The sequence below is a fragment of the Wasmannia auropunctata genome, unplaced genomic scaffold (genome assembly GCF_000956235.1).
Source record: "Wasmannia auropunctata unplaced genomic scaffold, wasmannia.A_1.0 LD336106.1, whole genome shotgun sequence".
Classification (NCBI taxonomy): domain Eukaryota; kingdom Metazoa; phylum Arthropoda; class Insecta; order Hymenoptera; family Formicidae; genus Wasmannia; species Wasmannia auropunctata.
In genome coordinates, this window is record NW_012026784.1 from 4107494 (window position 1) to 4134947 (window position 27454).

General features: G+C 34.5%; 2 protein-coding genes across 3 annotated transcripts in view; one reads left to right on the forward strand and one right to left on the reverse strand.

Moving 5' to 3' along the window:
* Window positions 1-27454, forward strand: part of LOC105452849 (potassium voltage-gated channel protein eag) — a 75904-nt gene that overhangs the window by 43140 nt on the left and 5310 nt on the right. The window contains exons 3-12 of one of the 2 annotated variants that reach the window (XM_011694342.1): window positions 7930-8030; window positions 11427-11559; window positions 13008-13019; window positions 15947-16215; window positions 17092-17391; window positions 17610-17863; window positions 18677-18942; window positions 19132-19417; window positions 19547-19910; window positions 24356-24471. In XM_011694342.1, the coding sequence (XP_011692644.1) occupies window positions 7930-8030; window positions 11427-11559; window positions 13008-13019; window positions 15947-16215; window positions 17092-17391; window positions 17610-17863; window positions 18677-18942; window positions 19132-19417; window positions 19547-19910; window positions 24356-24471 (2101 nt within the window). The remainder of the gene's footprint in view (window positions 1-7929; window positions 8031-11426; window positions 11560-13007; window positions 13020-15946; window positions 16216-17091; window positions 17392-17609; window positions 17864-18676; window positions 18943-19131; window positions 19418-19546; window positions 19911-24355; window positions 24472-27454) is intronic. The other variant, XM_011694349.1, reaches the window with a different exon arrangement.
* LOC105452839 (TLD domain-containing protein 1) lies at window positions 20027-23047 on the reverse strand. Its single transcript, XM_011694320.1, has 2 exons — window positions 22694-23047; window positions 20027-22288 (listed from the first exon to the last, which is right to left on the reverse strand). Exon 2 carries the CDS (start codon window positions 22286-22288, stop codon window positions 20957-20959), a length of 1332 nt encoding a protein of 443 aa, XP_011692622.1. The 5' UTR covers window positions 22694-23047; the 3' UTR covers window positions 20027-20956.

Consider the following 27454-nt stretch of genomic DNA (forward strand, 5'->3'; position numbering starts at 1 on the left):
TAGCCCGTACGAAACGCGGAAGCTTTCGATTACATCGCAGCACTTGTAATATTGCAAAGTACGGCGCGCAAAGATATAGGTGGATGTTCCAACATTGCTGCGGATGTTGCAGCAACATTGCACGACGTACGTATTAGCGGTATTGCAATCTTTCCGCGATAGTATTTCCGCGAGCCTTCCGCGCCGCACGGCGCGGTGCAGTACGAGTCTCTTGTTTGGAGGATCTACGCCGTTATTTATGCAATCGCGGACCGCGCTGTACTGTGTGTGCGATATATATATATATATATATATATATATATATATATATATATATACATACATATATCTATAAACTTTGTATAAAATTTTCAAAAAAAATTTTAATTTTAATTTTCTAATAGTGTTTCATATGAAACATATATTTATTCCTCTTCAAGTATATTTTTCTTTCTAAAAGGAAGTAGTAGTACTGAAAAAGACTAAACTATACGAGATATTCTACAAGAATAAATAATAAATCACGAAATGAATTCTCCTTTATCATCAAGATAGCTAGCGAATATGTCAGTTGCGGTATGGCGCATTGCTCGAAGGCAATAGACCCTTTCAAAGCAAGACAAGAAATATTCTTGTGCCGTTGCCTCGTTACTTCTTTGATTCTTTGAATACTCTTTGTTCGTCTTGAAATTTATTTCACGCTCGAAAGTTGCTCGACGCGATGGCGTCGGAGTTTTGAACCGCTATCCATCTGTAATCTAAATCTTTTTAATGCGTTTCATCGATCCGCCTGGTCCGAAGTGGTTCAGCGAATTTCGATTCTCCTCGTCGTATCATTCGTCTCAATTAACTTCTTCCCGGGAGCGTAGTAGCATTAATTGGTCTGAAATCGTCCGCCGTAGTTCCGCAATTTTTCTACACTCTGTCTCTGTTTCTCTTTCTCTCTCCCTTCTTCTCTCTCTCTTTTTCTTCTTTTCGAAAATAAAACTCTTTGATACGGTAACACATAAAAACACATTACCGGACGTAATTAAAATAGAACTAGCACAAAAATAAAACACACATTGCAACTCTAAATAGAAAAAAGAGATATCGTATTTCACATCTTAATTTTTGTCCTTAATAAATTCTTGTAATTTATTCATATATAAAATACTTAATAAATGGTAAACTACATATATTATATCGCGTGAAAGTAACATGCGTCGTAAAGTTTAATTATAACTACGTCGACAATCTGCTCGATCGATCGCAAGATTACATGCAACCATTTTAATTTGTCGTCTTGTCTGACTTTAGTGTATTTTCAAATATTTCTTTTTATTTTCTTAAGATTATTTCTTTCAAGTTATTTCTTGAAAACAATTTTTTACTTTTTTATATGTTTATAATATGTATTTGATATATTACAAATGTATTTTTGTATATATTTGTGCAAAAATATTGTACAAAAATATATATTATTTTTTCAATTTATTACTAGTGCAAACTTTGTCAGTAGAAAAGTAGTAATTTAATAAGTCTAGGATAGACTGATTTTTTTATTTATTTACTTCCCCATTTATTTACTTCCTCTCTCTCTCTCTCTCTCTCTCTCTCTCTCTCTCTCTCTCTCTCTCTCTCTATGTGTTTCTAGCTTGCATTTTTTCCATCTCGATCCAATATCCAAGTGAAGGATACGGCTTTACAGAAAAAAGGAAAGATGTCGGTTGCATTTCATTGGCCTCTAAGTAGAAAAGTCCATTAAAAGCATCCCCGATTTGCAACCATGACTTGCATCGGCATTTACGTGGGTGGCGCAACGTCACTACTGTGAAAGGAACGACCACATTCGTTCCATTACGAATATTTTTCATCATTTTACAGAGCTTTTCCAATGTGAACGATTGATCTAAACATTACGCCGCCGGTGCGAGCATAACTCGGATTAGAGCAAGGCAAACTTTTATAATCATACTTGAAAGAATTAAATCAGTTTTGTAAATAGTGATGATGATAAATAATTAATAGAGAATATAATAATGAAAGATAAATAAATACATTTTCTTGTATACTATATTCTTAATCAGGTCTATAACGAAACACATTAAAAACAAAATACAAAGTTAAGCGTGGCTGTCAATTATCAGTCTTTATATACATTTCTGCACCAGTAATTTTCAGGATTAATACAAAATTAATATTATTTAAGTACGTAGCAATCTAACTTTTAAACGAAAATTTAAAGTTAACCAGCGACAATCGGTTTAAGATAAGTAACAAATAATAAAGGGAAAAAAGCCAAATTTAACTGAGACTAGATGTTGATTGTCCAATAATATTATTAAGCTCGAGAATTAATTTCGCGTATTTTCGCAAGGGGAAATAAACGACACTGGTACTTTGAATGAGAATTCTTTTACACTTTATTAGCGCGACTTCTTACAGAGAGGATTTCCGCGGAAACACGGTCAGAGCACGTCCGTTCCAAAAGACAGCTTGTCTCAAAATCTATGGTAACAGTTTAACAAAACGACAATAATTTGTAGTCTAGCCAGTCTGGGCAACGCGCTTTGCAACTACTTCGATAACTCGCTTTGGCTTGCCAAAAGTTTGAGATCGCGACTCGGGTCACTCGGACACAACACTGCTCTCCCTCTTCGAGATTGTCATCCCGACAATCTGGGTTTCAAAAAATGTTTTTTTTTCTTCAGATTTTGGAGCTCTCAGACAGTCTCTTGCTCTACCTCTTAACATCAGGTTACCGAGCACACCGTCTTTTCCGAGCTCCAATCTTATTGAATCTCCGGATCCTTCTTCCAACGTTTGAATCTCATTCCCCAGGAAGCTTGGTCAGACCTCCTAGCGAAAAGAATGAGTACCCCCCCTCTATCGTTTACGGAAAGACAATTCTCTTAACTCTTGAATCTTTTGCGACGTCTTCAGACAAGAGGGGAGGGAGATGTATCAACCGGGGATTCTTTTGTCTTTAAAGACTCTCCCGAGAATCGTGTGCATATTCTTTTTGCGGAGTATTTATAAGCGCCGTGGTTCGTGGCGTTTGTTCTTGATTCCGAAAGGATATAGCTTGTCGTGCTCGTCCGATTCCGATTGATCCTCCAAAAATGTTATGCTCGCGGACATAATTTTGTGCACACTTAAGGAAAAACACAACAGGGATAATATTACCACGTGAATTGTAATACGAACACGACTTAATACAGAACAGTACATTACAATATTCTGTGCACGGAAAATACGATTTAGTAGCTTCGAAACAACTTCCTAATAAAACCGTTTACGTATTTCCACGACGACTCCTTGACAGCGGATGATCTTCACATATCGCCTCTCGCGTCTAACGTCAGCGGTTGACGACTAAAGTCTCGCTGAGCGATATTCAAAGTACGGCGCAACAATATTCTTCATTTTTAAATAAATTTTAGCTATCGTAAACTATGCACCGATTACTGTCAATCTTTTTAAGAATGCAATCATAAAGCTGAAACATTACTACAAATTAAATTGATCGTTGATGGATATAGCTGAAATTTAAAGATTAAAATTTATAATTTAAACATCTAGCCTCGACCGAATTTGGCTCTTTCCTCTTTATTGTTTGTTGTGCACATATATCGGCTTTGTTATTATAATAATAATTACTATAAAGTTCAATGATTATAAATTCTGGCGGATTGCTGCGCTGGCATTTTGAAGGTACTTACGTACGCCTCAGGATAATGTTACTATTGCCCGCGCAATAACTTTATAGTACGAATTATTAATTAATAAATACGTAAAGCTCGGAGGTGTTATAGCTGCAATGCTGTTAGCATTGGTAGCAATTAGGGTTCATTGCATCGAAATTTATCGCTTACAACACTGCGAAAATGTATTCTCATGTTTAATGCATAACAAATGTTCGCGGCCAATCTTTGTCTCTCTCTCTCTCTCTCTCTCTCTCACTCTCTCTGTGTGTGTGTGTGTGTGTGTGGGTGTGTGTGTGTCCCGAAGAAATGATGATTCGTCTACTCACCGATGGCACGAGTATCGATCACACAAAATGATTAAGTATAAATGTAACTGAAGATTGCAAAATCTTGTTGCAAGATCGCATTACATCTCGTGCATTGCCAAACAAAAGCATATAAATGCAATCTATAATTGAAAATAATCACATTTATTGATATGAGAAGGAAATTAAGTTAGAGAGAGAGAGAGAGAGAGAGAGAGAGAGAGAGAGAGAGAGAGAATATATAAAACGTACTATTTCTATAAACATATTTTTCTCTACGTACAATATTGTAGAAAATTTTATTTAAAACATTTGCGCTCAGGCATATACCGTTAGGAATTCTATTACTCTGTATCCTTGTTTACGCGAGCCGGAAGGAAATATTTGCAATGTGACGATAAAGCATTGCGACGTGACTACCGGTAATTAATTACCAACCAGCGACGAAAAACGATCTATCACCTGAAGTTTGTAATTACAATAAACCACGGTTATTTCGCGATTCTAAACGAATTTACGGCAATAAATTGGAGACCTTGTCTTTTACTGTAAAACTTTCTAACTGAAAATAATAAGTTTTAAAGAAAAATAAATAGTTTTTATATCTTTCAACTTTCAAGTTTGTATACACCCTCGTAGAAATTTCATAAATTTTTTTATCAATCACTAAAGTTACATTAACTTCTGTCTAGTAACTGATATAAATCTCTTTGAATCTTCAACCAAGATGTAACGTTTTGCCTGTGTACAAAAGATGCGCAAAATCTGACTTATTTACTGAACAAAAACGAGATAATGGACTTCAATTAATTAATCAGCAAGCCTGTTCATGAAATTGGCAGTTTAGCTCTAGTAATATTTTGTAAATGAAACTCTAGCAAGTTCTTGTCCATTTTCGACGGAGTATTGTTATAACTAATGAGAATAGTAATGACAGTAATTGAATGAGTGTCTAGGAAAACTGCATATATTCCTACCAAGGCACATATATGTATATGTATGTATATACATTCATAAATTCTGTATTTATGTATGTTTATGTATGTATATTTACTACATTTGATAATTTGTCATTTAAACAGTAGATAATATATCTAAAACAAACAGCTCCAATTCTAATAAGATCTTTTAAGCTTACAATAATAAATTATTTCAATGAGTAAATATTTCTTTTCTTTTTAATTTTAGTACGTTTCTCTAATATTTATGATATAAATTTATTTTTGTTTGTCGAATAAGTGCACCTATAAAATCTCTGCATTAACGCGCGACTAAATCTCATTGAGAATTCTCGTTCTGATAGTAAGAAAGAGGACAGTTGGAGGAAAGGGGGAACAGAGAGAGAGAGAGAGAGAGAGAGAGAGAGAGAGAGAGAGAGATCGACGATGTTACAAGGAGGCACTTTTGATCGAGTATCCTCTCGAAAGCACTCCGTAGAGTCGTTGAAAGCTTCTACCAGCTCGTGTTGTGGATGTTGCAGGCACACCCGGTACATTACACACATACAGACAGACGCACATATCTATATATATAGGAACAATATATACTATTTCACAATGCATTGAATGCAACAGGATCTACTTCAGAGATCATACGCTCGGAAGAGTGCATCCGACTCCCTGTGAGAGAACCTGGAAAAGAATGGGAACGACGGATAGAAATACAGCCTCGAGAGAAGAAGGAGATTTGGACAAGTTCATATTTATTACTTAACTTATTTCCTTCTCGAGCTTTGATATACGATGTTCATTAATGACATTCGACGCGAAAGATATATATATATTTTTTAATTACGTTAGTAATCTGTAATTTTTTCTTTTTTTCGGTTTTATAATAATATGTTTAAGGTTTTGACGGGGAAATTTGAATTGTTCTATAGATTTATTGATTTGTCTTGTGTGATAATAACACATGATATTATATATGTATACATAGTCTGCCCCAAAAGTAATGAAACTAAGTCTGGAAAAACCATTTTATTGAAAATATACGCTTAATATTTTTCAAAGTAAAATTCTTGAGCGTCAATACACCAGCGTTCTAGCGTTACTAACACTCTTCGTAGCAGCGCAAGAAGTTTTGACCGGACATGCCTTCCAGAACACTCATCGCGGTTGCTTAGACCTTTTTAATCCCAAAACAGTGTCGGACATTTTTGAGACGATTAAAGGATCCAAGCAGCCGCGACGAGTGTTCTGGAAGGCATGTCCGGTCAAGATTTTTTGCGCTGTTACGAAGAGCAGCAACTGCGCTGGAACCGTTTTTATTGATACTCAAGGATTCTAATTTGAAAAATATATTAAGCGTATTTTCAATAAAACCATTTTTCCAGATTTAATCTCATTACTTTTGAGACCATATATTATATGTAATACCATGTGTTATCATGGTACACAAGTATTAGTGTTATAATTATAATATAACTTAGGTATTATAATAATAATACTTTTATGATTGATGTTTAATTCAATTGCTTAATTTTTTATATTATATGTACATTAATCAAACTCAGCATTGTAAAAACTGATATTATAATTTGAATACGTTCTCATTTGCAATTAATTGTTTGTTAGAGGAAATGGAAAAAAAAGGATCGCCTATGTCTCTATCTTGCGAGCGTAATTTCCGATTTTATTTCAATTTTATTCACTGATGCATGCATTGTAAAATTTAAACGTAAAGCTTTTGTCACGTAATACATTGTTCAACGGTCGTTTGTCATACCACAACGATGTTGACTGCACGAGCATTGTTAGCGAATGAATATCTGTGTGCTTTAGCCAGATCGTTAGACGTTTTCGTTCAAGATTTAAAAGATACCTCGAATCGGTGAAATAACGATCGTGTCCTCGTTCGATGTCACAGCTCGTCTTACATCGCTCTCAAATTCCAGCGTCGCGATATTACGACTACCAAGGATACAGTACTTTTAAATTTTATGAATTTTTCTCGCACATCCATGCCGCATTAAATGGGCGTTTTCGAAACTGAAATATCACCATCTAATCACCTATCACTCAACCGCGAAATAAACTTTTACGCACTTTTATGTACTTTATCTTACATTAAACGTGATAAAAATTGTTAATAATCGTAATTTATTATTGTATAATATGGATCATTAACATTGGCCACAACAAATTAATGGTGACTGCGCTGCAATAAGCTATTATTAGTCATACATTATGTTAAAAGTTGATATGATTAATTAATTATGGTCGCCACGTACATTGATGTTTTTATTATGTATTTGCATCTAATATGTCAAATAAGAAATTTCTCCTTGGTAGAAAATATGTTTCCCTTCGTTATTTACAAAATATGGGGCTTTTATTGTTATTCGCAAATAAATCAACGCTCGTTCTCTCTCTCTCTCGTTAAACGTTAATTATTTACGACGACTAATTGGATAAGTACGATGAAGCGTAGTTCGCCTTATATTCTTCGTTCTGATCTGCTTTTCACGAGAATGCGTAATAATTATGGATCCGAGCATGCTGTATTCCCGTTGTTAATTCTCTCTTTTAATTTATCGAAGAACTTTAAATGAACTCTGGTGCACGTTGAACAACTTGGGACGCCCATTAGCCAAGTAATGTAGATTTATACAGAAAGAAAGATAAAAAAAGAAAGATAGATATCTGTCCTATTATGAAACATTTCATTATGTTTACAATATAAATGTTATAATATTAAAAAAATTTGTATTTACAGTATAAATGTAATATTGAAAAAATTCACATTGATACAAAACCGCAATTGTTTGTAGAGTTAGAATGAAAAGAAATGTGATAGATAAATATATGTAAGCGCTAAATTGTAAGAGAAAACCGCGAACAAAAGATACTGTCTGATTCAAAGAAAAAAAAACGAGATGAGGAGTAAAATATTGTTTTCGTGTCATGTTTTATTATTCAGGAGAATAATACCTCGTTCTTTCTTCTTTCTATTCGCAGCTGACAGCAGTTTTCTACTAGCAAATGCTCAGATCGTCGACTTCCCGATCGTCTATTGCAACGAGAGCTTCGTCAAGATCTCCGGCTACAATCGTGCCGAGGTACGTTATTTTATTTGATATTGATATTTGCGCTTTCTACAATCTTTTCGTCGATATATCACTTCTATAGCACTTGCGTATAATTTGTATTTACGTGACACGATCGTATATACATATAATGCATGAAATGTATTTTACATATCAAATTTACGTATTGTGTGGTAATGTTAATTAATTAATTAGTTTATTACATATTTTGCCAAGCATCAAATTTATTTAACTTGTCATATATTCATTTAATTTATTAGATACAATGGACCGCCAATTATCTGGACATGGATTGTCTGAATATTGATTTCTTGCAATAATTTCTACATTTAAGTAGAAATATCATATAATAATTTACATATTGCAATTATATTGTCAAGAAAGTCATTTTTTAATTATACCGATTTGTTTTAATAATATATACATTTTCGAAAACTTTACGCGGATAATCGATAATAAGTGTGTTACTATTTTTTAACTTGATTTAATTTTATTATATTTGGAACAAATTATTATTAATATGTATGTTTTTATGCTGTGTGTGTGTTCGCTTTTTCTCTTATTGTTCCTTAAACTACAATTGAAATCATCAGACATTGATATTAATTGTTGCACATTTATGTTGTATCTTTTTGATCTTTTCCTTTGTAAAAATTTGATAAATGTTTACAACATTGTCTATATATTTCAGAATATCCCTCGATATTCACTTGGCGATACCGTAGACAGTGTAGACTATGAGCAATGGCTCGTTTATCCTTTGTCGTCTTTCATCCTTTAGGACGAAAGTGGTGCAAGTGGCGAGCGGATAACGGGATTTAGTGACTAGCGCGTTGATTCATCGACATCGATTTATTATAGTCGTGCAAGGTGAATAAGAGATGGAAGGGCATGTTCGAGAAGTCGAGCGATGGTATCACGTTGGCCAACCTCAACATCGAACTCTCTAATCACTTAGCCAATCAACTCAACAATCTATCCTCTGAATTTAATAATTTTTTGTCTATTTTAAAATATATTATCGAATATTTATTCTTGTTGTTGTTGTAGATAATCTCAAAATTTACACGAAACGTAATAATAATTGGTAAACGGCTAAAATTAAATTATGAATTGTATTATAAACATCAAATGTACATCAATAGAACATCATTATTATTTATTCATAATATTCTAATCCTTCTTTATTTACTGATTATCTTCTTTAGTTTACATCTATATTTGATTGCGATTATTACATATTATTATAATATTTGCAGTTTTAAAGGATTTGCTTGAATATATTTATATCGATATGTATAATAAAGATCGAAAAAAGAAATAATTTTTTAAATGAAAAACAATTATAAATCATAATTTCAGAGGATAAACAGAAAATGCGAGAAATTTCGTTAAATTATAGAAATCGTAAACTAATGATATAAGAAACTCGCAAAAATAACTTCTCACACTTACGTTGAACGTCTTGAATTGTTTGATTCGAATGTGACTCGGCTTTAACTGCGCTTTAGCTCGAAGTGACGACGCGAACATAGTAGCGGAAGTAGTAACCACCTTGTTTCTGTAGACTCCTAGTGTTCCAATCCTATTGTTTGAGGAGATACATGGATTTGGGGTTTGCAAACTCCATTACTAGAAACCGGATTGAGGCTTTCATGAAAGGTTTACAAGCTGAAGAACGAAAGTGAGAACGACGAAGAGTATATACACCGCGCATTCTTAATTTTATTCGAATATCTTGCAGTATGAATATACATACATCGTATTCTTATTTTACATAAAAGATTAAAACAGACATTTAAATGCAAAAATATTTATTAGTTGAATTGGACGGTTATAAGCTCCTTTTGTAATGATTGTCAGTTCTTTTTAAGAAATAATTCTATTTGGCAGCTTGACTTGAAATAAAAATCCGCTGTATTTGTGACCTTTTGCTTGTTAGCTATGGCTCAATTCTGCCTACGTAGCCACGCAATATTATTAAGGAAAATTACGTCTTTAATCCGATTACCTTCAGCAGCCTCAAAGACGTAATCTGGTTAATATATAATCATGCAGTCGTAGAATTCTTTTCTTCATTTAGAAAATTTCCATGTTTTCTTTAAAAATCATGATTCTGCGTTCACGTCGGTCAACAATATATTACGTTCATTTACATGACATTATTTTCCTATTTTTATTCGTCTATTTAAAAGAGTATATCTTTTTTTGTTGTATGGAAAGCATAAAAAAGTGCAACTGACACAATAGACCCGTTACAGTCTACAGGAAATATACGCTATTTCATGCCGTTTTATCGCACATCTGCATGCTACGAACGTTGAAGCAGCAGATACGAGCAAAATATATTTCGATAGCGTTTAAAAGAAATCTTTTTAATATCAGCGTATTGATAAAATTGATGGCGCGTGAATAAATCTCTCACAAATTTCTTTTTTTTTTCTCTATTAAAAATTTTTTTACGCTTTTACGTATTAATTAAGCAGAAATTGTACATTGTTTCTTTAAATGTCTTTTTGCAAGATTGCATGTCCAATTAAAAAATTGTGCACGACGAGTGATGAATTTGATTGGGATCAAAGTTATTTCGTTTCTGTTGCATCTGCGAACCACAAGATTTAAAGGTCAGCACCACGGGATTAATAAATCTGTTTCGAGGTCGAAAAACACGATATCACCTATGCTCGATATCCTGCACGAATGGCATAAGCCGTTTCTCGCTTTCGTCGACATTTGATAACATATCGGGTCAACCTCTATCGACATTATCGATCCATGAGATCGCTATTTAAAGAAACGCTTTATTCACAATAGCTTCTGTTTACAACGTTTAATGTACAATCGAAAGTACTGCATTATGCATTATATGATTTTCATAATATACATAAGTATATAATGTATATGTTATATGTTTTCGTAACATACATATATAAGTTTAAATACAATGACAATGATTTGGAAGATATTAGCTACTTGTGAAAATAATTGATGCGCAAAATTTCCAGTTTGCAACCGTGTTTTGTAATTGTATTTTTAACTGCTTATTTTTACAACGTTTTTTTACAACGTTTGTAAAATCAGCGAACGACCGATAATATGAAATTCAGAAATAAATATACTCTATTTCTGCAAATTCTTAGAAGTTTGCGTATTATTGAATTATAACTTACGATATATCAAAACAACCTCTCGAAGTACTATTAATAGGCAAATTGTTAATTATAAATGGTTAATCAATTTTTTTTTATCATCTAAAACCATGCCGCACATTTATCATCTATTCTGTGTATTTTATAATTACTGCTCTATATTAATAACTTATGTTATACACACATATATGTATATATTTACAATTTTTTTATAAATGAACTATAACAAATACTTCATACGTCTTCTCTGTATTTCCAGGTTATGCAAAAATCATGTCGTTGTGGATTCATGTACGGGGAGCTAACGGACAAGGAAACTATTGCCAGAATCGAGGAATGCCTCGAGGGTCAGATTCACGATCAATTCGAAATCCTGCTGTACAAGAAGACCAGTGAGTCCTTTCACCTTAATAAATCTCCGCATGAAAGCTTAAATGTGATGTTCGTGGCTTTTTATGAATATCGATGGTTTTTCAATGTAGCATTCTCGGTTAGTATTTAATATAGGGATATTAACATAGGGACCATTTGAAAGGATGAAATTGTTTGTTCTCCATTTATTTGAACTGGACAAATTATTGTCACATTATTACAAGAAGATGCAATTTTCTTGGGTTTCGGCAAAATTCGCATTTCGCAGCGAAAACCCGTCGGTGGCGAGTATGTTTTTCTTCATGCGTTTATCACACTGGGTAATTGGATAGCCGTGAAAAAAAGGTAGTTGGGGAGAGGGAGAAAAACTACCCGCGGAATCTCGGCCGGGGGAGTTATTGCGCGAAATTTGCATGCGCGTGTTTATCAGGCCGGCATCTAGTTTCCTATTGCGCCACCGTGCACTTTATGCATTGTGCACGGTGCGGAAACGTTAGAGGTACCCGGCAATCAGCCGAGTCTATGTATTTAATGGAAAACAAAACGTCGCCGCTTAGCGTAAGGGAACCGACGTTTTGCCAACGTAACAATGCCATTGCGTTAATTGGGATGTGTAACAATACATTGCTGGAAACGCGCAATTTATGACTTTTTCATGTAGCTATACATAAGCATGTGAAAAAAGTTTACGCTATTTTCTCTTAAAATATAAAAAAATACAAGTTTGAATTTCTTTTAAATTATAGACAAATACAAAATCATTATCAATTTAATAAGTGTTTATTCTATAAATATTTGACACTTGTCTCATTGTTATTAAAACGAATTAATGAAAATGTTACGTGTGCAATGTATAAATGAAATATAATAGGATAGATAATATTTCTCGAAAATTAAATCATGATTGATCATGATAATTTATGCGCTGTTTCTCGTTTTCTCCCTCTCTCTCTCTCTCTCTCTCTCTCTCTCTCTATCTCTCTCTCCTATCATTATATGAGATATTAGATCATTATTTGCACTTTAAAAATCATAAGTAATCATTGGGAATATATTGCACAAAGAAACATTTTCTTTGTAAAAATTTTTGCTTATAAATTATTAAGCGTAAATTTATAAAACACATTATGGAAGCATACGTGTTACAGTTGCAACAACAATTGCTAACAGCGAAACCGTCGATTCCCGTTTTGCTAAAACGCCTCGAGGCACGAGATGTATCAATGTGCATGCACAATATTTGGAATATCGAAACGTAACTATCTGCATACATCATCGATAAGTTTCGCGTTTCGTTTTGGTCGTTCTGCCATCATGTTGCATTACCTGGCTCCAATATTCACGTGTTATATCTCGCGTTTTGAAAATAAAACTTTCGACGAATATTTGATTATTTTCTCGATAAAGGGAAACGCCTTCTTTTAATGCACGTACTAAGCATAATAACGAAAGATCGTTCTGTTTAAAGGTAGCCCAAGAGGTATGTCTAGCACAGATTCGCAAAAGCGTGCTCGCAAATGCCAGTAAGTCACCCATGAATCTACGCAAAAGACACCATATATACGACAAATATATTTATTACATCGATAAACTTAAATTAACATTGAAATTTAAATTAATTAAATTTGACTCTAAATCTCTAATTCTGGCGACTTCTTAAAAAGACAAATTAAATTATTGTTATATTCAACTCTTCATTAGCATTAATAAGAAAGACAAGATGTTTGACATTTAGTAAAAATATTGTTATTTTCGCCACATCGTCTTAGACTTTTTCCGAAATTTTCTTTTAGAATGTCCACATTATAGAAGATAGCCACATTCCCTTCGTAATCGGAGCTAGAACGGAAAGATTGTTGCCTCGCAATAGCACCATTTGCCGATAGTTGAAAAAATAGATCACGAACATTATTTTTGCACCGCTCGTTTGGTGAATCTAAGTACCTTTTTGTCGGAAAACCACGGTCAATAGTCCTTATCGTCGGAAGGGACGCGGAGATAAATGCGATGACGCTCATTTTTCTCTTCGAGAAAAGAGAGAAAGAGAGTCACTCTCTCTCTTTCGAGAATTATCAACTTACGAGGTTGATTAACTCATAGGGATAAGTGCTAAAGATTGTAAAAGACAAATTAATTATACGCCATATTACGGAAAAACGAAGATTCTTTTCTTAGAGGAATTTTATTTTAAAGTAGAAACTAGAGTAAATAAAAGCCAATAAAACGAGAACCAAAGATATTGCAATATAATTATATATAATTTTATTCAGTGAGTTGCCAAAAAGACGTTGACCGAAGAGGATCTCGTACATTTATTTGTATATTTGATCTATTCGAATTGTGATTAGTGTATATCTTTGTATATTGAAAATTTTTTATTTAAAAATCAAATTTGATTTATTATCGTAATCTATTATTGACATATCATCGAACAAAATCTTATTCGTAACTTCTTTATTACTTTTTTCTTAGCTAGATTATACGAATTTAAACTTTACAGTCATACAAATTCAAAATTTAATTCAAATACACGTATTAAACTCATTAATAAAACCGAAACATTTCGATCAATTCTACGAATCGGCTATCTTTCTTTCTCATTAACTAGTACTTCATTTTATACGTCCTGATATTCCATACGTATTCTATGACACTGTTTTCATTTGTTTTCAGTAATGCATAGGACGCTCTGTAATAGCTAACGCATGTTGCCGTATAATTACGTCATTTATATTCAAGCGTATGATTGGCATCCGCGTGAGGTTTAATATCAGAGTAATTAATTTTGAGATATTCTGCAAATATCTAAATGTGTTATCTCATATTTTACAGTTGATATTTAAAATACTCTTAATAGAGTTTCATCGTGAATTCCCGTATTTTAAATATGTATTCTTTAATATTATAGCGATTGTTATAGATTTACCATATTAAAAATTATTTTAGTGCAGAGTTTTGTCTGTCACAATTATCTCAATTAATTATTTATCAAATTCTTTTTATTTCATTTTCATTTCGAATTAGTTTGAAGCCATAGTTGCATGCTCAGCGATGACTTATACTTTTTATTACTCCTCGGAAACATGATTGACGATATCTCCATTGTCGATGTATGTGCGTTGTCGATACAGCTTCTCATATGTAACTCGACAGGCTTACAAGGTTGCTTAATTAAGCCAGTTGTCGGTAAATATCCACATAGGGATAGATACAAAATATTATCAGCATTTATATTATTATCTGTATTCCCTCGGACCTAAAATTTCATCATGAATTCCCGTAAGTTTTTCGTTAAGTCGTGATAAAAAAAACGAACAAAGTATTATTAGAATGGAATTTTTTAAGACTGAAGAATGTGCGTAAGAATGTGTTTTTTTTCAAGGAATTAAAATATATTTAAAATGCCAGGAAATTAATTTTTCTATTCACTCGCATTTTTATTTTTTGACATTGCAAACGTATTTTAATACACGTCACAACGATATATTTTTATTATTATATACCTGTCTTTATTATTCAATACATATAAGTATTACTCTTTTCTTCCATTATTTTAATTGAATTTTACTCATTACTATCGTTTATTCGCATGCTCGCATGCTTTACGCTACTAAATACGATAATCATAAGCGAATCCCTAATTAGATTCCATTGGTCTAAACTCGCATACAGCTTCGATTCTGCATGTCGAATATGCAACATTGTGGACAAATGTGACTAGTATTACAATAATTTAATGCAATATTGTTACTTGATTTGATCAAAATATCATCATGTTACAATAATGAAGCGTACGTTAACTTAATTAGAAATTTAATATTAGAAAGTACATATATTATGCCTAAATTAATTTAATTAAAGTAACGCAATACTTACTGTATGGACAAATGCTTTGAACTGTTATATTTATGATATTTGAGGTTTTTCTCGCATCGACGAAAATTTTTCTTGTTTTCTTGTTTTCTTGTAATACAAATAAAATATTTAATTTTGGCATTTCTTTAAATAAAATATTTTATTTTGACATTTCTTTTGTTACTTGTTGTTAACCGCCTATTGATTTTATTATCAATTCTTATTTTTAAAAATTTGTTGAATTTATGAAATATATTGTAGTATGGTTAATTTTCATGTTTTATTTCTTCTTCTTTTGCATTTTATCACTGTATATAGCACAACATTTCATTGGAGTCTATCTTCTAATACACGTAGCGTAGATTCTTCTAGATTTCGGCAGCTGAATTGACGACCAGCTGACTCGCTGATTCAATATAGTCTCTGCTAGAGAAATAAAATTCGTAATCTTCCTGCAACTTAATAATGCTTGAAAAAAATACACAATTTAAATAGTAGATTATTTTTTCCTTTCTTCATACGTTGATGATGTCCTTTTTTTACACTCTATAGAGACACCATTATGGCTGCTATTACAAATAGCGCCCATCAAAAACGAACGAGACCTCGTGGTCTTGTTCCTGTTGACGTTTCGAGACATCACCGCCCTCAAGCAACCCATCGAAACGGACGACAGCAAAGGTGGTCTCTCCAAGTTCGCGAAGCTTGCCAGATCAGTCACCAGATCGAGATCGGTTCTAGTTTCTCAGTTCAGCTCCCATGTGCCGGCCTTGAAAGACACAGCTGTACCGACCACCACCAAACAATCACATCTAGGTCATGTAAGTCGTTGTGATGCTTCATATATCAATCTTATCAAAATTAAAAATCTTTGTTTTTTTACGAGCATATTTTGTATTACTAGTACAGGTAACACGGCAATTTTAAGATAGGAGACACTTTTATATTATATCGTTTTATTAATCTATACAGCACATATCTCCAGAGACGTCCTAAATACGTCCAGAGGATGGCCTTCGCTATCCTAAGGGCGTTCCCAGGATAAAGTGTGCTATTTCTTGTATTGAATATTCAGACAATACATATATATATTTTTTAAATACGTATCTCGATATCCCTTTTTTACAATGACTGAAAGTACATAAATTATTGAAACAGTCTTAAAACAGTCAGTATAATGGATAATGGTAGCTGTAGTAGTCAACTTATACAAAGTCCCATTTATAAATCGATGAAATAAAAAGTATACTTTCAATACGACGACTTTGTCAGAAAATGGAAAGCTGCAGAAAACACAATCTGCATGAATTTTTCTTTAAAATCAACCTAGAAAGCTTACATTCGAAAGCTTTGGAGTGTGAAAAGCTAATGGAGCCAGACTCGAGAGAAAGAGATATCAGATAGAGGAGATATACGATGGATAAGAAATCGATATGTACGCGATAAAATTAATTCGTTCTTTTTGATAATAATTTATTTATAACATCTAATATAAACAAAATTTATGAAGAAATATAAAATATTATTAGGTTAATTATTATTAAATTAAGAAAATAAATATGTTTAAAGACTTGACACAGTGCGCGTCAATACATGTAAATGAGTTATTTTTACGATATGGTAATAATTATTCTTCCCGGGAAAAATTCGCTTCTTGATATATATGTAACATATTTCGAATTACGTTCTTCTTTCAGATGATGTCCTTAAGTGGCGATGTTATGCCACAATACAGACAAGAAGCGCCGAAAACACCGCCACACATTCTTTTACATTATTGTGCATTTAAGGCAATTTGGGACTGGATCATTTTGTGTTTGACCTTTTATACAGCCATCATGGTGCCGTATAACGTCGCGTTTAAGAATAAGACAAGCGAGGATGTTTCCTTGTTAGTTGTAGACAGTATCGTCGATGTAATATTCTTCATCGACATTGTGCTAAATTTTCACACAACATTTGTTGGCGCGGGTGGAGAAGTAGTATCTGATCCGAAGGTAACTTTATCAAAACTTTTTTTCTAAGCAATTTATAATTATCTATAAAAAATAAATATTTGTACTTTATACTTGTATTTAAAATTGTTAAAAATGCTATAAATATAATTTACTCACACATAACAGTATAGTGCAATAAATTTAATAGTGATTTGCTTTCATATTAAAAATAAGTACATAATAGCTATTTTTTCATAGCGTAACCTTGATACTTTCAGGTAATCAGAATGAACTATTTGAAATCTTGGTTCATCATAGATCTACTAAGCTGTTTGCCGTACGATGTATTTAATGCCTTCGATCACGATGAGGATGGGATAGGTAGTCTGTTCTCGGCTCTGAAGGTGGTACGGCTGTTGCGACTCGGTAGAGTCGTACGCAAGTTAGATCGTTATCTGGAGTACGGTGCCGCGATGCTCATTCTTCTGCTCTGTTTCTACATGTTGGTTGCTCACTGGCTGGCCTGTATCTGGTACGTCATATTAAGGTGATTTTACCCTGTGTACACACACCTCTCTGACTAGGATAGATATGTCACGTATATAATATAATTATTACCGCACAACTTAATATTACACATTATATCACATATGAGAAACGAGGATCACCATGATCTTTGTTGTGTTACAATATGTTTTCATTTTTTGCAAATTAAATATCTTTATCGTTAAATACTGTTTCATTATATCTTAAAAATTAATTGTTGATCTATTTCACTAACCAGCATCACATCGATGCTGCGAAAAAAAAAAAGTTTGATCGAATATATAAACGTAAATACGCTATATTTTTATTTACTTTTATTTAAAATAAATTGATTATTATATAAGAGAGGGTGAATGTACAATAGAAGCAATACACAAAGTACAACGATATCTAGCAAATTTAAATAGAAGGAATAGCCTCTAAGGAATAAATCAAATATAGTGAAGTAATTGCCTGTGAGAGCCGACACGGGTGTGTGAAATTATTATTGTTACAATATCCAACCACACACGATCTGCGTGCGATGTGTGTGAAATAAGAATTTCACACAGCAAACACCCGTGTCGGCTCTCATAGTCAATTATACTTCACTATATTTGATCTCCAGTAAATTTTAATAAAGTTAATCGAGAATTTTGGAGGCATTTGAGTGTATGAGCAGAAAAAGTTAAATTCAACTCTGCGCGATCGTAAAAGAAATAGCATGGTGCCTCACATATCAATGTGCATTTTTCGATACCGTATCTTCTATCCGATGAATTCGATATAGTCTTATAAGAAATCTCCTCGCGCATTAAAGGTATTCGATAGGGAGGTCAGATGCCGACAGTGGGTTGCAATATTCATGGTTGTGGAAGTTGGCTAATGTCACTCAGTCACCGTACAGCTACTTGTGGACCAATGCCAGCACCGCACCCGAACTAGTAGCTGGCCCGTCGCGCCGTACAATGTATGTCACTGCTCTTTACTTCACAATGACTTGCATGACCTCCGTGGGCTTTGGAAACGTTGCAGCCGAAACCGACAACGAGAAGATTTTTACCATCTGTATGATGATTATCGCTGGTACGGATATATCAATATTATTTTAATTTAATTAAATATCCGTAAATCGGTCGATACATATCGAAAGAATTAATATTTTGATTGCGTCCGCTGGAACGAAGAAATACTTGCAAATATTTTGCGTAAAATAAAATTATTAACTATTTTTTTCTTTCTGTTTCTCTCTCTTTCTCTCCCTTCCTCAACCAGCCTTATTGTACGCCACGATCTTCGGTCATGTCACCACAATCATCCAACAAATGACGTCCGCTACCGCCAAGTATCACGATATGTTGAACAACGTAAGAGAATTTATGAAGCTCCACGAAGTGCCGAAAGCTCTTAGCGAGCGCGTCATGGATTACGTTGTCAGCACGTGGGCGATGACCAAGGGCTTGGATACGGACAAAGTTCTCAACTACTGCCCCAAAGATATGAAGGCCGACATTTGCGTACATCTTAACCGGAAAGTCTTTAATGAACATCCCGCCTTCAGGTAAATTATTATCTATCATATATCGAGGCTTTGTATTTTTAAATTTAATGTTATTTAATTTAAAAATTAAATAACATTAAAGTATAAATAAAATGTAATATGTAATTAAATCACATATTTATTATTCAGATTAGCGTCCGACGGGTGTCTGCGTGCCTTGGCGATGCATTTCACGATGTCGCACAGCGCACCTGGTGATTTGCTGTATCACACAGGAGAATCCATCGATTCTCTGTGCTTCATCGTGACCGGCAGCCTCGAGGTCATACAGGATGATGAAGTGGTGGCAATACTGGGGAAAGGCGACGTTTTCGGCGACAGCTTTTGGACGAATCCAACGATCGGCCAGAGTGCAGCGAATGTTAGGGCGCTTACTTATTGCGATTTGCACACAATCAAGCGAGATCGGCTCTTGGAAGTGTTGGACTTTTATCAAGCCTTCGCAAACTCCTTTGCCAGGAACCTGATTTTAACTTACAACTTGAGTCATCGGGTGAGTCTCTCTCAAATGAAAAAAGAAAAAAAAATTGATCGATTTTTTTTTTCCGAAAACTGTAAATGTGTTTATTGCAAATTGATGGAAAGAACGTCAACTCAAATATGACAAAATATAGGATTTTGATTGTTTATTGAACTTTTAATAGTTGTTACAATAGTGCGATGGTTTCCTTTGACTTTATAATTGGCAAACGATCAGAATGTTTGCATATTCCTTTGCACAACAATTATACAGTCTTAGTTAACAAAAGCAATTTGTATGGCACACGGTTATTCGTTTATGAGTAATCAACATATGCAGAGAACAATAAATTAACAATTATAACGACTCGTCAGGCACTAGACAATAGGCATTCAGGCCACGCAACAATCGGCATTCTTTAATATCATAGCACTGAATTCATAGATACACGTATACACGTAGACATAATAAAATTGCACGATAAATATGATTGAATGATTGAAAAAAAAAAAAACAATCGCGAATTGAAATATGTCAGGCCGTTATAAAAGGGGACAAAAGTCCTAAATAATATATACTTAAATAATTATAAACAAATAGTCTCACACAAGTCTGTAAAAAGTGTATATGGAATTCATTCATACAAACAGACAAGCAGAACTTTTTCACTCAACTTCCATAACAATTTTCGTAATATAATTCGTTTCTGTCAATGTATATTTTAATTGTTTTTCTCGCGTTGCTGTCACGTGAATTCGTTTCAACTCTAAAGATACACACTCGTGTAAAATGGGAGGACTCTTTCATATTGTAAATATTACTATAAGTATAATTATGAGTTTTTTAATACGTTTCTCATACCCGCATATATTCCATTATAACTATAAGAATCGATAACAATATTTATATAGATTTTATTCTGTGTAAAATCAATTAATCAATCTTAAATATCTGCAAATATCTTCACAACTAGCATTCTTTCGCTTGTGCGCGCTCTCTCTCTCTCTCTCTCTCTCTCTCTCTCTCTCTCTCTCTTTCTCCTGCTCAAATTCTCATAAAAATCTCAATATTTATCACAATTACTCTTGATCCTCGCGAAGTCCCTCACTGTGTAACTTACGACCGGACAATTCTAACATGACCTTCGATGTCGGATCTTGATCCAACACAGACTTCATTTCGCGTATGTCCTCTTCCGCATCTGGTACTGGACCGACCCCCCATACCTCGCAATGTTTGATTTTAAAGTCTTCTTTACCGCTAAGCTGTACATAATTTTGAAAAGTCGTGCACGACAAGCTCGATTTGCCGGTGCCGTATTCGCAATCCAACCAAAGGCCAGGATAATTAAGCTGCCCCCCCATAAGCAGGCCATTAGGCATCGTTTGCTGATGGAGATTGAGATACTGATAATGATTGTTGTAATTCGTCGATGAGAATGTCAATATATCCGGCTCAAGTTTGAATAGGAATGACGTTTGGTTACCTATAAAATTCGGTCCTAGCTTCCAATTGTCCGAGGCGAAACCGCCAAACACGTGGTCGTCTGTATCTTGAAGTATGATAATCGTGGCACCTTGCATCACGATCCTTCCTAACATGGTCGAAAACGATTCGCCGTGCACCTGACTCGAAAATAGAAACCGCCATTCATCACGTAACTCGTGCGGCAGACTCAAATTTAGGAACAGAACATCTCCTAAGCCTAATATACTCGGAAAGTGCGGTATATTTTCCAAACCCTTGCACAAGGGCAGAAGATTTAGATCGTTTATTCGCGCTCCCGTATTCTTATCGCTACCCTTCTTTTGAGAGACTAGATAAAGGTACTGAAAAACGTGCGATTGAATATTCTTGAACGTGGCAGCTGTCATGAACCAATTTTCAACTTGATCAACGGTCAACACATCCCCATACTTTATCAGATCCTCGCAAAGGCTGCGAGAACGCATCCCTATGCGCCTGGTGTTGACGGTGCAGCCGATGCTACTCCAAGTGAGGTAATGCGCATTGCCAGAGTTCTTTTGTAGTCGCAAGTAAGAGTTAATCGTTGCTTGAAGATACTGAAGGAACGAAGCGGTGGGTATTTCGTATTTTTGCTCCTCCTCCGAGAAACCGTCAAAGATCAAATTGGTGCGTTCCTCGGGATTACCACGTACGGCAAAGACGTAGAGCCGACCAAAGTTCTCCCCGTTGATGGCCGAGACCTTCTTTCCCGGATCGTGACAGAGAAATCGAACCACAAATTGCAATAACGCATCGTCTAAATGTGTCGACCAATGTTTGAATATATCCTCGCGTTTGATGGAACCTGAGCTGCGGGACATAGACTTAAAGAGGTTCTCTACTAGTGTCAATTCCTCCGTGGAAAGGATATTTGACGAAGCAGAACGGCTTGATCCATGACCCATCTGAAAAACATTTGCGTTTCAATGTCAATTATTTCGCTCATTTTGAGAAAACAACTTTTACTAATCAAATTATTTTCTAAATGTATAATTTAATTCTACATGACTTTAGAGTGTGAAATTGTTAATAGCGTACAAGTACATAATTTTCTCGCAAGACGTAACAATAACTTTATGTCTGTCGAGCAGCTGAACATTAATGCACTGTCAAAGCGCACAATTAATACAACGTCATATTGCATAAAGGAAAAAGATAAATAAAAGTCATGGTTTTTTTTTTCTTCCGTACGTGTTTTAGAAATGGGGCACACTTGTACATTTTTGACCGCTGCTGACTTTGGAATTATAAAAAAGAACTATACGACCTATATGTTACGTTATTGATAAAGCAACATATATTTTATGCACCTTTCGTACGGGCGAGCAGCCTTTCTCGACAGTCCATATACCTCCTCGTCTTCCACCCGGTCGTCCTATGTATGTCGAAAGCGCAAGGACACCACCCTGCACCTTTTTCGCAGCGGGTGTCGGCCGGTGTCAGCGACGGCGGCGGCGGCGGCGGCGTGACGTTGCGTCTGACGTCTCGTCACGTTACGTCACGTCACGTCGTCGTGCGAACGACGGCGATCGTGCGATCGACTTGGACCTCGCCAAAGCGCTCACTAGAAGGCTTGAAGGTTATGTACAACGCGCGCGCGAGCGAGCGAGCGAGCGGCTCGCTGCTACGAGTGCGCACACTGCGCATCTTTTCCAACACCAGGACACCTATCGACTTAATCGACTACCATCATCGCGCCTGCGCCACTACCCTGCGCCGCCCGTCGTCGGTCGTCGTCGACGCGCGACGCGCGATGCATCGCCTATGCATTATTTGCGCATTTTCTCCGTTGATCGTCGTTCACGAGTAATGAAAATTGACGGTAAAACACTGAAACTTGTCGGAATACTTAGCCCCTCTCTCTCTTTTGATTACGCGAAAAGGTTGTGAAGCAGTGGCGAATCGCGAATCGTTTAGGGTAAAAATTCGTGAGATCTCGAAAACTGCAGGGAGAGAGAGAGAAAGGAAGGAAAATTCTCTTTTTCTGAGGGAGAATTTTTCTCTGAATTTTTCTACGAATAAACGCGAAACAAATTTGCAATTGCATGCAAATTCAATCAATAATAATAGCATTTGTAAAATTATTTCGAGTGTCTAGAGTCCCTGCTGCGCAGTATAAGTTGTTCAATAATTAGAAATCCAGTCGATCTGCCGCCTCTATATTTTTTATCACACGAGAGAGAGAGAGAGAGAGAGAGAGAGAGAGAGAGAGAGAACCTCGCATAGCGGAGAACAGGAACGAAAAATCGAAGATTATCGAGAGATAATTATCTCGCGCAAATGATTATCGCATAATGTGGCATGAAACGAAAGGGTCGTAAAAGGTATAGATAGATAGGCTGAGAGAGCTAGGGGAAGGGTGAGGAAGGACGTGAAACGCGGCCTCGCTCAAAGGGAATAGGCGCGTTGCGCGAGTTATGCAATTTTCAAGCGGTAGATGAGATGAGATGACCCAGCCTATGCACAGAGTGCATTCGAGATGACGCGCATCCATAATACGTCAAAGTCGAAACACAGCATCGGCTGTTTCCACGCAATCTTCGCACTGGCGCGAAAACGATTGGTTGTTAAGTATCGTTTAAATGAAGATTAATTCTTTCGTTTTCTTTTTATTAAAAAGAAATTGCTGAAAATTATGTCGAGTGTTGTAAATTTAGAGCACGCGGCTTGTACATATACTAATAGCATTGTGCAGTAATAATATATAGCAGTCAGCAAATAGGAAATTTATTTATTATAATTATTATATAGAACAGATTTAGATATACATATAACATATATATATATCTACATATATGTAGAATGTAATAAAATATAGTAATATATAAATTCTCCTTATATATTTTGTTTTTAATAAAAATTGTAATTGTTGAATATTTTTATTTTTGTGTATTTTTTTTATTTAATTGTTATTTAACAAAGATAATTTTTATTATACATATGTGTTAATAAAGTTAAAATTGTATGCATAGCTCATCTTTCGAAAAGTCGCCGATGTCCGTCGAGAAAAGGAGTTGGCCGAAAGAAGAAAAAATGAGCCACAATTGGATCAAGCTCAGGATCATCTGGTTCGCAAGATCTTCTCGAGGTAGGAAATCATTTTTGCTTAGAATTTATTATAGTTACCGAGTACGATCAAATGCATTCGAGTTCAACGTCAGTTACTCATCCTTGGAACAAATATAGAAATCATAAGAAATCCATTCTGAGAAATCGAGAAATGGAAATTGTATACGAAATAAAAGAACGTTCGATCATTTTTAAATCAATCATTATTTATTAAAATTAAAAAATTCAATTTTACGGAATGGATTTCTACTAAAAAACCTATAATTATTGCAAGCATTAGTTTGTAGTTGACGACTTCTGGTTGCCACTGATTAAATTGTTCGACACGTTTTAACAATCGTAAAAAAAACTTTATCGAAGCATGTGAGAGAGCGCAATTTTGCATTCAAAATTTTTTTTACGTATATGATGACTAGATATAAGTGAATGTAATTTCCCACGCGATATATAATAGATCATAATTCTGCATATTAATTCACAATATTCTCATGTATTGAACATGTGCACGCGTATAATGATACATGATTTTTTATGATGTAGCGCAATTGTTAATTTTGTCTCTATGCAGATTTTAATAATTCTATTCATTAATTAATCGTTATTTTCATATATATAAATAATATATGAAAATAATTTAAAAAAATTTAATTTGCAAGCGAAAATAAACTTATTAATAATTATTGATAATTATTATAAAGTAAAAATAAAGATTTAACAAGAAGATTGTAAAGACGCGTTTATTAAAACAAAACTTGGAAAGAGTTTATTATTGCGTCTTCAGTAGATTGTTTAATATTTTTATATCTTTATGCGCGTGTATATGCAACTAATCCTGCGTGACACGTGCGAGAGAAAAAGAGAGAGTGAGAGAGAGAGAGAGAGAGAAGAGAAAAATAAAAAGAAAGGAATGAGAGAGATAAAGAATGATGTACAGAGGACGTTATTGTGGATTTTTGTATCTTCCGTGGCTGTTGCTGAATGTGACTGTTGATCGTGTTGCTTGGCTGGCCTGTTCTTTCCGAAAAGGTTCAAGAGTGACGGGGAAAGCCAGTTCGGCGTGACCAGGACCGTGAGCGGATGGTCCCAGCAGGATTCCGACGAGGAGCTCACCGTGAACGTCCTGCCACCCTGGCCGAGTTTTAGGCAATTTCATTATTTTTCTTACGTATTTATTTCTTCTCTAATTCTTTTTTGCCGTTTTCCTCGCTACGTACACATCTTATTATGATTGTTATTATTATTATAATTATTGTTATCATTATATCGTTATCTTTTGTCATTGAATTTATATTTGTTACCATTATGATTGCCGTCGTTATGACCGTGGCAGTTTTATTACTACCCATTCGCGATGTATACTGTATATTACATTATGCATATTATAATATACCGGAATACCTGTTTCAATATTCGTGGTACATGTGTACATAAGTACTATTCATGAATATATATATTGTATACCACGGCAGCGCGCGTGATGCACGTGTCTCCGCGGGTTAATCCCACATTTGCATTCTGATGATTACGAGTTTCATCAATTAAATGCCTCGTTACTTTTGATCCCCATCTCTAACAAGTCAATGCCGTTTGTCAAAAAATATGATAATGGGAGAAAAATATAAATTAAAATAATTTTTTTATAATTTAAGTAGATATGGTTTAAAAAGAACTTTTGTATGATTTATGTTCACGAAATTTCTCTTTATAAACGATTTATACTTGAAATAATACCATTTCTTTGTAATTTTAATGATGATTGAGCAAATAAGGGATTAACTTGCATTATCTCTTAAAACAAAGATACATATACACGCAGAATGTTCTTGCATAACATTGACAAACTTAATTCAACTTCATCTTTAATCACAAGACGTATAGAGAACTGATTTTTTTCGTAAGTGAATAAAATAAATATTTGAATACATAAGATTATGATTTATAAACCATTTTAAAATAGACGACTTTTAAAAGAATCAAATTTTTATTTAATTTGCTTTGATAAAATTTTAATTTAATGCTAGCTGCACCCAGGAAATTTAATATAAAAATTTAAGGAAGCGTAAAGAAATTCAGATAGATCCTTGTCGAAATAATATCGATCTGAGATCGTATCTTTGATCGAACATATCTTTAGTCTGAAATTTGTCATTGCCATTCAAGAACACCCTGCATACATTCTCTGGTACTTCTCCCACATTCATTCGACGCGGTAAATACCGTATAAATACGTCCCGTAATGTGTCAGCCGGAAGGTATCACGTACGTGCACTTGCTATACACATGCTTGAATGTGAATAACAATAAATTTTCATTGCACGTCTACGTTGAAACACGAGCAAATCGAGAGTGGCAGTCGCCTGAGCCACCATGAACATTCCAAACTTCACATTTGTTCTCATTAAATGCACTTGCCATAGATGTGGTAAGTATAGACTGCGTATTTCTTGAAATTGTCACTATCAATTTAGAAAAAGTGAAGTAGCTTGACTCGTATCGCTCTCTCTCTCTCTCTCTCTCTCTCTCTCTCTCTCTCTCTCTCTCTCTCTCTCCACAATATTCTTATATTTACCTACAGAAGACATATGTACAAAAACTACAATTCGCTCTATATACAATTTCGTACTATAGGTAGAGTAAAGAATATCTACGTCGAAGTTTTTCGAAAGACGGACGCGACAATCTGGAGTTGCATTTTCCCACCTCCGTCTCGCATCGTCTAAGAGATTCTATTCACCGTCGGAAATAGAATGTGAATTGTTACACGTTCAGAATAAATAAGCTTAATCTAACTTTAAATACGAAAAACTTGTACCTTTCATTACATATTGTACTAACGATAAACGCGCGCTTATTTTACACTTCTCTTCGGAATATATACACAAATTAATTTGCTTTAAGAATTCCTTCGTATGTGATGTATAATTGTTAATTCTTCGCATTCGGTAATAATTTGGAATTAGTGCGTATCAATCAGCTCATAATACATCTTCTCACCTGATCCT